The 12,761-nt window shown below is 32.0% G+C and overlaps 1 protein-coding gene across 2 annotated transcripts; it reads right to left on the bottom strand.

Annotated features, from left to right (window-relative positions):
- Positions 1 to 4,598: 4,598 nt before the first annotated feature.
- On the bottom strand, positions 4,599 to 12,411 carry LOC106471109 (RNA-binding protein squid-like). Of its 2 annotated transcripts, XM_022399726.1 has the most exons (8): positions 12,142 to 12,405; positions 10,517 to 11,086; positions 9,807 to 9,847; positions 9,153 to 9,280; positions 7,395 to 7,547; positions 6,858 to 7,107; positions 5,070 to 5,240; positions 4,599 to 4,816 (listed from the first exon to the last, which is right to left on the bottom strand). In XM_022399726.1, exons 2-8 carry the CDS (start codon positions 10,525 to 10,527, stop codon positions 4,725 to 4,727), a joined length of 846 nt encoding a protein of 281 aa, XP_022255434.1. In that variant the 5' UTR covers positions 10,528 to 11,086; positions 12,142 to 12,405; the 3' UTR covers positions 4,599 to 4,724. The 2 variants fall into 2 exon arrangements, with proteins under 2 accessions (XP_022255434.1, XP_013787150.1); XM_013931696.2 differs by lacking the exon at positions 10,517 to 11,086 and having other exon boundaries at positions 12,142 to 12,411.
- Positions 12,412 to 12,761: the final 350 nt, after the last annotated feature.

The raw sequence follows: 12,761 nt of genomic DNA, 5'->3' as shown, positions 1-12,761 counted from the left end.
TGAAATATTGGAGGAAGGACTATTGCCACTTTATTCCTCGGGACAAGAACACAACGTTGTTCCAGGAAGATAGAACACCGTGTCACACTGCTAGAAACACCCAAAAGTGGTAGGAAGAAAATGGTATCCACAAGTTGCCCGGGCCGAGCCAATCTCCTGACATGAACCCCATCGAAAACCTCTGGGCCATACTCGACCGGCAAGTCAAGAAACAACCAAAAAAAAACTTCAAGTTCGATCTACTCCAAGTTTGAAGAAAGAGTGGGCGAAAACCACACAATCTAAAATTGACGAGATGATTCTCACGATGCCCCAAAGGATCAACGAACTCCACGAAGTGAAAGGAAGATCTACTAAATATTAATTAAATTATAAATATATCAATTCATATCAGTATGACTGAAAATTTTCATTTTTTTTCTGAAAAGGTGGTGTATTTACTTGTGACCACGCTGTGTATACATATAATTTTTATACTTTCACAGTGCTGTTTCTTGTACTTGTCTTTATCACCAACTTGTATCATCATAATCTTGCTACAGAGGGAAAATGTAGTGAATTTGAGACCTATACATTTAATTTTATAAAATCTTATAATATGAAATCATCTATATAATAAGTGTCTGTATGCGTGTCTTAAAATCTTATTCGAGTCAGGATGTCATGTTCATTTCTTTACACACACACACACACATATATATAATTATATTTAAAAGTTCTTTGAATATTCGGGAAAATGCGAATACGATTAAATCAGGGATAATATATCATATTTAGGTAAGATGTTTTAAAAAATTTAAACAAAAATTTTATACGCAATTTTTATAAAAAGTTATACCTTCGTGCATTTTCCTTCAATCTCAAATTCTTTGCCTTTGCCATCACAGTTAATAATTCGAAGGGTCAGACATTTGGCCATGTAGAAATATTTCTTCGATAACTGGTTTTCCGCATGTTTCAGTCTAAGACTTTATCAATAAGTATATTTCAACATTACATAAAAATATATAAGAATTTCTACTCAAGGGCCACTTACATGAAATGACTAAACATGCCGAAAAAAAAATGTTTTCTGGAAATACTAGAAAAGGGATAAACATTATTTATACATATATTGTTACACATATAATTTAATCAATTTAAAAAACACATTCATAAAACAGTTACTTAGATTTAATTTTCAGAAGAAAAATTATTCAGCACTTACCGTCATATGACGGCCATTCAGCTAGTTTACCCTATATCGAAGAAAGGTTTGCTGTATGTTTCTCTTACTTGAACTCTGTATTAACTTGCTGGCTAGATTTATTTGTACAAGTACATCATATCAAACTGCTACATAACTTAGAAATTTATAGGATAGTTCATCCACTAACTATAGTAATTCAATATCATTAATTTTTTCAATATACTTCCTGTTCGTATCTTTCTTTTGCATCTTCAATTTTACACTCTTATCTAGTGTTAGAAAGATATATTGACATTGGACTTCAAATTAGCCCATCCACTAGTCAGATGCCGCAAAAATAGTAGATATGAAGAAAAAATGGAAAAAGGGATTTGACCAGTTGCAAATATCCGTAGCATCACACAATACAAGATTAAATAAGACAACCACAAGAAATGAAGAATGTCATTTTGTTTAATTCAAACAATCATAAACTTGGCTATATTTAAAGCGTTGTGTAAGCTTTTCAAGAATTTCCTCAATAATAGAAAGAAAATTAAATTTTCTCATCACACCCATTCATAGACAGACTGAAGATTAAAAATGGACGAGAAATTTTTATACCAGCCTTCCAATAAGTTTGGAGTACAGCGACATGCTGCAAAGCTTGTACTACTAGTATTATTCATAAAGTTCACATATTAAACAAAAAATACATTGCGCAAATTTTTTTTTATTTACGATTATCCAACGTTTATTACCCTTTTTACTATACACCAAAAGAACACAAAATTAGATGAACTGAAATTCATGAAAACAAATTTAAAGGTATAATTTAATGATCTGTAATACTCATCCACGCAACAAGCTGTTATATCGTTGGAGTTTAATTTTCAGAGGTTCATTAACGACTGTTTTCGAAAGTATCAGCATTATCTCATTTTCGACTTAGAGGCTGAAATAACGAATACTTACTCTACTAACCTGTTCAAACTTTGCCTTCCAAATTTCTTCATCTCCCTGTGCTAGTAATAAATTTTAGGTATTCTGAAAGTTCAAATTTGGTTTACTGTTACATATTGTGAATTATGAGAAAAGAATTCTCTACAGACCTAAGGGAGAAGATCTTTCAGAAGCACAATTCCGGAGAAGGCCATAAATCAATTCCAAAAGTTCTTAATTTGCCATTAAGTACTGTAAAATCGGTTGTGAAGAAATGGAAAGTGTGTCTCACTTCCTCAATCTTGCAAAGATCAGGTCGCCCCAAGGATGTCTGCGCTTGAACAAGCAGAAAAATCGTCAGAGAATCGGCTGTTAAGGCAACAGTGCAACAGTAAAACTGAAGGAGCGGCAGACTTCAATAGCAGTAACTGGAGTTACAGTACATCTCGACAATATCAAGTACCTTACACTAAAAAAAGCTTGTATGGTAGGGTGGCAAGAAAGAAACCACTACTGACGAAGATGCATCTTAGATAGCGAATGGACTATGCCCGTAAACATTTCAATAACCCTACAGTAGTATGGCAAAGTTCTATGGTCAGATGAGACCAAAATAGAACTTTTTGGGGTTTAATGACAAACAGTATGCATGGTGGAAACCCAACACTGCTCATAACCAAGAAAATAGTCCCAACAGTCAAGCATATTGATGGGTCCATAATGCTGTGGGGATGTTTTTCTGCAGCTGGCACTGGAGAAATTGTACAGAATCCAGAGATCATGGACAGTGCAAAATATCCACAGATGTTGGAGGCAAACCTGAAAAAGTCAGATGAAAAACTAAAACTGGGTCGAAAGTTTACATTTCAACAGGACAATGATCCCAAACACAGGTCCAAAGGCAACCCAAGAATGGTTTTAGAGAAACAAAATTAAAGCCCTCGACTAGCCAAGCCAAAGCCTGGACCTAAATCCATTCGAAAATCTGTGAAGACTTGAAAATTGCTGTGCATTGAAGACATCCTTCCAACTAACAATAACTGGAGGATATCTGCAAGCAGGAGTGGTCAAAAATATCTCCAGCATACTGTGCAAAGCTCTTGGATAGTTATCCAAAACGACTTTCAGCTGTGACTCATGCCAAAGGAACTTCAACCAAACATTAACTGCACAATCATTTTGCAACATGTGTTTAAAATGTTTTTGTGTTATATCACTAAAGTGAGTAATAATGCACATTTTGTTCTTTGTAACCATTAAGAAACTGATCTGAGATTAATAAACATCTCTGGCCATTTGAGTTGTCTTTTACAAGAAATTAACAAATTGATTATCAGCACAGTGGGGTGTGAAGACTTTTGCATGTCACTGTGTTACTATAAATCCATTTTCACCCAGAGCTCCCATTCCTGTGAAGACTTTTGCAAGTTACTGAATTACTATAAACCGTTTTCACCCAGAGCTCCCATTTCTTACATTTATTCAGCACTTCATATGCAAACTTGAGATTCTAGTTTTAGCATACTGCCAAGTTAGGTTTGCAAATAAATGTATAAGCAGAATTACTTATTAATTTTTGATTACCCCAAGAATGGAAATAAACTGATCAGATGAAATTATGCAATTCTACAAACACCCACCAACTAGTATTCCAATTGTCCTGGTTGCTTTAATCGTTTACGTTTAGTTTCTCATAACTCCTAGTTGCATTAACTTCTGCATCCCGATTGTATAAATTACATGTATAAAAAAAAATTACCACAGCCTAAACAGAAGTATTTTGAAATTGTCAGTTTCACTGGAAGCAGGTAACCTAATATTAAGAGTAGTTAGTGCTAACAAAGTAATTGTAAAATAAAAATATTCATAATACAAAAAACAATAATTACTTAAAGACTTCAAGTGAATAATCCAGTTAAGAGTGAAACCAATGCCATTTCAAATTAATTAATTCTGTTTAGCCTTCTATTATTTTTTTATGCTCTGTTTTTCTCATTATTATATTCATATGCAACCTATTAAACCCAAACAGTTTGCTTTAGTTTTATTGAAGTACACAACAGCAATCAATCACTTGCTTTCTAGATAAAAGCAACTTTTTGTAGTATAAATCAAATGGGACACACTGATAAATGGTTTCTGTTAGTCCTATGTTCATCAATCATCATCATCTTAGGTTTCAGAGGCATCACACTACCTACAAAATATTAAGCATGTTCAAAATGTAGTTATGATACATTCCATTCCATCACAGCTTTCTTTCGACCTTGGTTGTCACGAGTTGCTGATATACACAAAATTATTCATTACAACATACCAAACCATCTGCAGTTCCTCAATTGCACATGTAGATGTTCTAGAGTCCAACTCAAATTACTGACCATTACTTGAAGCATAAGAACTTTTGAACACTTATTAAAGGATTACGTTATTTGCAATATATTTATCATTTATTCCCTTCAAGTAAGCCAAAGTTTCCAACAATACATCACATGAAAAGTTTTTATTAAACACAAACTATGTACATCAGATGACGGACAAATCACGATGTTTTCATGAAATTACAATGGCAGCACAATACAAAATATGTACCACAATCACGTCTGCCATGTATTTAACGGTAAGGATGGTAGGTAGTAGCAGTAGTAGCGGTGGTACCCCCTCGCCCAGCTCCACGGGTCTTGCCATATCCACTTGGTTGTTGACCTGCAGGTGATCACACTTTTGATTTTAAAAATGGGTCATTTTAGAGTAGTTTTAAGGAAAAGCAAAATCTTAAAATTTAAAAAGTGGATCTCAATATTATTTAGCAAACAGTTATTCCAAAGACAATCAAGAATTTGTTTTGAAGAATGTAATTAGAAGGGGTAAGTTAGGGAAAATTAAAATGTTGCATCTCTTATCACAATATTAAGAATTATTTCTTTTATAGCAATCAAAATATTGGATTGCTTCTTACCATAGCTTTGTCCATATGATCCCCATCCACTGTAGTCATAAGCACCATATCCCCCACTGTAGTCGCCACTGTAGCCACTATAGTCATAATTACCATAACCTTGATTATAGCTTCCATATACTGGATTGTATCCTCCATATCCCTGACTTTCCCAACTTTGAGTCGGGTAACCTGAAATAAGAAACCAGGAGGTATAATACAACATAGATCACATCATAACATTCACATAATGCATAAATATACATAATTTACAAACTATCCTTTCTTTATGACTTCATATCCTACAAGTTAGCATCCTGTTAAATTTAAAACAAAAAATAATAAGCATTACATTACATGCTTCTGGAATTATTGTTTTATGCATATTTTACACATGGAAACATTGGTGTGTACATTAAATGTTCTTCATTAATTAACATAGGAAAGTCAAAGAAAGCATGTCTACTTCTTAGTTATATTAAAAATTTACTTAAAACTATTTTATTATCAATAATTTTGGCATCAAATCAGTTAATAAATCAAATTTTACTACAAGTCTTCATTTCTTAATTTCAAAAGAAATATTCCTATAAAATCTTAGTCTTCATCTGTTTGTATCACACTCTTATTCACATCAAGTTGCTCATTTTCAAATTTTTTTTACACATATATAATGTCCTCAGATCAACATAAATTACATATTTATAGTATAAATGTGACTAAGGCAGTATAATTTTGTAGCCTCCCATCTGGGTTTCCAGATATAAACCAGAAAGTCAGATATTTGATCTTGGATTAATTATAACCAACAGAAAAAGAATTTGAATCATTGGTTTTCATAAGGTTAGCTCAATAGGATGACAGTGTTTGATTTATTAGCCCTGCATATTCATTGTTATTTTCAGAGATCAAATAAACAAGATAAATGAATTACTTTAAGGCACCTGTACCCTTAGCTAGAAAGTGATTTAAATTATAAGTTACAGGACAATGTATGCCTTATGCACATTATCAATTTTTGTTCTTAACTACATATCTGAAATAAACCAAGTTATTTTATGTACTATTACCACAGTTATAGAACAATTATGGTTAACAGTCATGCATTTCTGCGTGTGCAAAAAAAACAAGAGAGTCCAGACAAGTACTAAATTTGTTTCAATACTATTAACTTGAGGTACATACATTCATGTTTTTACAACTTGTTTATTTAGGCTAAGTAGTTAAACACTGTTCAAAGACCAATAAAACAAAATTAAATCAAAACAGTTTCAAACTGTTTACAAGCTCAAGACTGCTTAGGATAAACAACTATACTTTTCTGTTACAATCTGCAGTCATCCTGGAGATAAAAGAGCAACTTAGATGTATTTGCTTTTTTTCTGGTGTTTATAACGTTGATCAAATTAGTGTTAGGGTTAAGAAATATAAACTGAAAGAACTTTTGACTTAAGAACTTATGCCAAAATCTGAATCCTAAATATAAAAAAGAATTTTAACTTTTCAACATGAAAATCACCTTACACTCAGATTTGCCAATGTCTGACTCAGTCCTTATAAATTCACAAGCATTAAAAAAATCTGTAATGTTTACTAAAAGCCTGCCAAATTTCATAAAAATACACTAACTACTTTAAAAAGTTATAGAAGGTATAATATCATGGGTACCTGGAGTTACAACCCGTACACAGTTAATAGTACTTTTTTACCCGAGGTTTGCAAAATACCTATACACAACACATATAAAAAGTATCATTAAACAAGGCTAAACTACAGAAGTTAGCCAAAAACCTTAAAAACTTTTCTCACCCCCTCTTCCACGGCCTCGACCACCAGTACTTCCACCACGAGGAGTTCCCCAACCACCCATGAACCCACCACGCATTGATCTAGGATCTGGTCTTGGAGTGGCTTTTTTCACATCACATTCCTTATTTCCTATCATCTGCTTTGGTTGCTTAGTGACTTCTCTGACAGCTTCTTCAGTCTCAAATGTTATGAAAACAAACTGCCGTCTTTGATTTTTAGTTTTATCCATCGGTAATTCTACAGTCTCAACCTATACAAGGAAAGACAAATAATTACAAGTTTATTCTAATGTAAAATACATAAAAAACACACAGTATCTCCAAGCTTTTATCAACCTCAAAGAAAACATGCTACAGCACTAGTAAACAGATAGGTTATGGATGTATACTGAAAGTACAATTTAAGATGTAACTTACTCTTAACATTAAAAGCTCAATACAGTTTCTGAACATTAGTAACTCAACTTGTACCTTTGAATACAATGCAAAACTGTTAGATATATTTCCAAATTAAATTATGTCAGAAAAAATGTCTCACCTTGCCAAACTGTTCAAAATATGATCTGATATCACTTTCAGACATATCAGGATCAAGTCCTCCCACAAATATCTTTTTAATCCCAGGCCTGGCCTTAGCTCTTTTTGGATCAACTTGCTTACCCTTGACTGTGTGTGTACCTTCCTTTAAAACCTAATTAATTACAAATAATTAAAAAATGGCCCAACCTTTATATATTAACAACTGATTAAAACAATTAGATGCTAAATATGAAATAAATATAGCTAATAATAAAAGTAAAAACAATCTTACAGTATGCAGAACCATTAATAGAATTCCATTTACAAAATATGGCTGCATATTTTAGTACAAAAAATTGAAATGGAAAATGCTGCATACTATTTATTTTTTTGTAGAATGGCTAGTCAAGAGAAAGCAAAATAAACAGGGTAAACAATTCTCACAAATAAGTGTCAAAAATTACAGGAATAATAAAAATATTCTTAAAAAACTAAGAAGTTTAGGTCATGAAAAATGATACAAAAACTAAAAGGAAAAAAATTGTAAAAAATTAAATGGTAAAACCAGAATAAAAACTTTAAACTGCTTAATGGGTTTGTCAAATGCCACAATACTATTGTCAATTGCTCAAAACACTGTAAAATATCATTGTAGAATTTGAGTAATTTTTATTGATACAGGATAAATCTGAAATGTTTGGTAAATATTTACTGTTGAAGAAAAAGAAGATATTAATGGAGTCCAGCCTTTTGCTACTGTAGGCCTCTTTTTTTCCTCATTTATATTAAAGATATTTACTGAAGAATATATACTAACGTTATTTCGTAAATTAGTAGTTTGCTGATGACAAACTTTTGGGTATTTCTATTTATAATTAGGATATGTTGAAATACCAAAGAATGACCAAAATCAGTTGGCAAGTTAGACAACTTCCAAATAGCCTTTAATTATAGTAAATGCCAAGGTAATGCTTTTGAATTTTTAACTTGGGTCACATATTTAACACAAATGTGAATGTACTCAACTGCATGACTGAAGACAGCAATCTTGGCATAATGGAAGATAAGTCACAAGCCACCAAATTAGCATTCTGCCTCTAAGAGTAACACAAGTATTTTACAACTTATTTAATGCATAGTGATTACAAGTCACGAAAGGTTCTCTATACTATTCACTAATTAGGCCTCACTTGGTGTATTATGTATAGTTTTGGTTTCCTTACCTAATAAATAATATTTACTTTTTGAAGGAGGTCTAGGAGGGCTACCAAGAATATTTTATGGTGATTGGTTAAGATAAGTGAAAAGTAGAATGAGTGATTCCATAAAAATAAAAAGGTAGGTTTAAACTCGTCTCAGAAGTGGGTGTACAGAGAGTTATCTTAAAGGGCTCAATAGATCTTTGTTGTTCATAATGTTGTGCTTCTTTGAAGAGACAGCTCACTTTCAAAAAATGTGAAGCTGGTACAGGAAACCAACCAAGTTGCACGATACGCTATATTTAATTATTTATCTTAAAAATACATCATCATCACTATTCTCAAAAGAAAAAATTAACAAAATGTGTTAACATTTTTAAAACATATTCACCATAACTGCAATCATCTAACCACACAGCTAAATGTAGTTTTGTCAAGTCAGTGAGATCTGTCAGATGAACAGTATACAGTGGACAAGCACAGGATATTATTTTTGAACCATTCTTTAATAATTACATCTAAGTGAAAATATACAGTACATCTTAACTGTACAAAAGAATTACACAGTAAAATCTTACAGCATCTATAGAATCCTGAGAAGCAAACGTGACAAAAGCAAACCCCCTGGATTTTCCAGTGTTAGGATCAGTCTTGATGTTAACATCAGTAACTTCACCATATTTTGAAAAATATTCCTTCAAATCAGCTAAAAGAGGAGAGGTATTATTGACATTACTATTCATACCATAGTCTCTTAACTCAAAACATTAAATTAACCAATTTTGACAGAAGAAATAAAATGCACTTGTAGCTGTTCGAAATTCAACAAAAAACAAGAAAAGATATCAAGTCTTGTGATGTGGTCATTAATCTTAAAACTTGTGTTCTTCCTTATTGTTCATTACTACTTCAGTGTTCATTAGGATTATTAAGATTTTAAACAATACTAAATAAATTGTAATTAATACATGTGCAAGTAATATTTAATTAGTCAAATGCATGTTATAATACACCATTTCAGATATCTCTAAATATGAAAAATAAGATAAGTCAAATTCCTAAATATCTTCACACTTCAAACTAAAAATGGTAAAAAGCTCATTAAATGAGATGGTTACAGATAATCGATTTTCTATCTGGTCAATAACTTAAAATCAGCAAATTAGATGTTTATCCCCCATTTTTTTTTTTTTATGATTCTTAGATTATTTCTAAGGCCAAAACAAACTTACTTGTTTGGGTATCCCAGCTCACTCCTCCAACAAAAAGTTTTCTACATGCAAGAAAAGTTAAAAATATTAGAAACTTGTGACTAAATACATTCAAACAGCTAAATTAAAGTGGAAACTTGCTTTACCTTCATCTGCCATTACTCATTCAAGAAGACCATTTTCAGCTCTTAAATGTTATTCTGGAAATTAGCACTAGGAAGAAATTTTACATTAGTACAAGATCTCACTGTAAGGATAAAGATTTAAGTTAAAACATTGTTGTATCTTACATCTTGGATAACCATTACAGTTAAGTTTGTAGTAGAATATACTGTACTGGTAGAAAAAATAACCCAGTATATATACCATTGCAATCTGCCATCAAGTCAACAGCCTGACATGGGGGATGCTCCTATGAGAACAAAAGTTAATTAAGTTCTGCTCTCTAACAACATCATCTCATGGAATCAACTTTGAAGACTCTGCTTAGAAACATTAAACCTGTAAAAAAACCTAAGGCCTCAACATGAAGAGCAAATGCAATATTAGCTAAGCTTATCTGCATTAATTTCATAAATTATAATAAAGCTTAACTGCACTATTCCATTGAAACTGTATTTACAGTTATCTGCACTAGATTTCTTTGGAAACTGTAGGTGCTGATTTAAAATCTTAATATCTCGTGGTACTTTTATCTAGTGCTTTACTTATCATGAGCAACACTCAGTTACCCAGTCAACATCAAGCGTAGTCTTCTCTCCACCAGTTGCTTGAGCAAGATGGCAGATGGCAATCTGGAAGTTTCAGGTTGAAAGTTCCTGGTGACTTGTCCTGTAGCCCCACAACTGTCATCCTTGTGTCGTCCTTCACATAACAAGTCTTCTTTTCACCAGATCTTGAACCCATCCAGCCCATTCTTATAATTATGTATACATATATACTTTTACATTTTGATTTAATACTGCTAAAGATTGAGGTGATTGGGTGTGCATAAACATTCAGTGTTCAAGCAAGAATTAGTATGTGTTAAATAAGCAAACTAACTATAGCACTTTTCAGTAAGATTTACATTTCATATGCCAAGATTATCACTGAAGAGCTTAAGTTATAAAAACAGGCATAAATAAACTGTACTTCAGTAAATGGTGCCATTACACAATTTGTGTTTGTCAAAATTTTTTTATTTTTTTTTTACTGAATTCTATCCCATTTGAAGTAGATTATGAATTATAAAATCTAAAACAAAGGCTGTGTAGGAAACTGATCAAGTAGTGCAAAATACTGCCTCCTGAAAAGATTTGCTGTGAAAAAGAAAGAAATCTCCATTAGAAGGGGCTTGAACTTTCTACTACTGGTGACTGAGTTAGGACAAATATCTTACTAAATCTACACCATGGAAAGTATTTGGTAGCTCGAACACTGCACAAAACAAATATGCTAAATATTATAATAGAGTTAATTAATAAAGTCTACTAACTACTTATAAAATTACAGAATAGTTATTGTGGATTAAAATTCTTTTTTAAACCATTTATACATTATCAATAAAAATTAAAAATATCACAAACCCAATAGCATTTTATTAAATTCTATACTCAAAGTTTATTCTCAACTAACAATTACTCTATCTGGTAATATAAGAATTATGCAAATAGTAGAACTGGACCAAAAATACTTCCTAAAATTAAATCATCAAAAATTAATAAAATTGAACACCACTTTATTTGTAATTTTAATTAGAATCTCCATGTTTTTTTTTTGAGTTTGAATAAAAAATAAAATTTAAGCATCCTAAGTATGACATAACAGTAATATTTTTCAGCTTAAATTCTCAGTTTCAAGCACAAACACAAAGATAAAGCGTGGCTAAACCGTTAATTTTACTTAATCTTTAATACTGTAATAACATTACTTAACGTCTTATTTCAATGAACACCACAAAATTATTATTTCAACTACCTCTTAATACTATTACTGCATCTTAGTCGTAATAGAATAATTAATTTGTTTTTGTTTGGAGTATTACACTAGTGGATGATTTCAGATGTATTTTTAAGAATTATACTGATACAAAGAATGCTACAACGGCCATCTTGATTTTAGTCGGAACAAAGAAACAGTAACAGTATTACTAGGTGGATGGAACCGGTTTACGCGAGACCACAAATCGATGCCATTAGAAAACTGACTAACACTAACCTAACACTGTAAAAACGCATTTACGAATAAAACATTTCAAACAATATACTACAAAGATAAAAATAAATGTGCTGAACTAATGACCATCCTTCTAAAATTAAATTTCATCCTCATATTCATAAAAACTAAGCACCGAGAAGTAAACTAAGTAACCTACTTATCATCATCAGCTTTTCCTTGGCCGCCACTCTCTATTTGGTTATCTCCACCCTGCATAGTATCGCTCTCCATTCCACCTTGATACTGTCCATATTGGCCTTCACTGTACCCATTATATTCCTGATTCTGTCCGTTATACTGATTATCGTCTCCCATCTTAAACGTTTACTAAATTATTTTAGATAAAAATATTCCTGTTTTAAAAACAACACTGTTAACTAGCCCTTCTCCAGCCCTTTCTTACACAGGAAGAAAGCCCCTTGTACGTGAAAATGTATTTATACGTTTATACCACGTGACTTATTCCCCTTCTATTATTGGACGAAACATATGATGTCACAGCAATATGATGTGGTGTGCCCTAGTTCATGCTTATTGCATTTTTGCAATGGTGATTTCACCACGTGATACGTATTTTAGAAGCGCCAATCTAAATTGACTATTAGGACAACAAAGGGCATTTCTATCATCCCATACATATTACAACAATTCATAAGCTCACTTTTAGCCTAAAATACAAAACAGTACTATCCTGGGTTTTCATAATAAACAGGCAACCTATGACATATCACCTAGATTGTGATATCATAAGTGTAGTTATAAAGTATTTATGTAAAA

This window comes from Limulus polyphemus, unplaced genomic scaffold (genome assembly GCF_000517525.1).
Source record: "Limulus polyphemus unplaced genomic scaffold, Limulus_polyphemus-2.1.2 Scaffold4413, whole genome shotgun sequence".
NCBI lineage: Eukaryota > Metazoa > Arthropoda > Merostomata > Xiphosura > Limulidae > Limulus > Limulus polyphemus.
Note: the sequence above shows the minus strand (reverse complement) of the source record. Positions and strands in the feature narration are given on the sequence as shown.

Excerpts from the sequence above, each read along its gene's own strand:
- LOC106471109 (XM_013931696.2), bottom strand. The coding sequence starts at position 12,299 with ATGGGAGACGATAATCAGTATAACGGACAGAATCAGGAATATAATGGG. Across the intron at positions 9,848-12,141 it reads GGAAAAGCTGATGATGATAA|AAAACTTTTTGTTGGAGGAG; the intron begins GTAGGTTACTTA and ends TCTTGCATGTAG. Across the intron at positions 5,241-6,857 it reads TCGAGGCCGTGGAAGAGGGG|GTTACCCGACTCAAAGTTGG; the intron begins GTGAGAAAAGTT and ends TTCTTATTTCAG.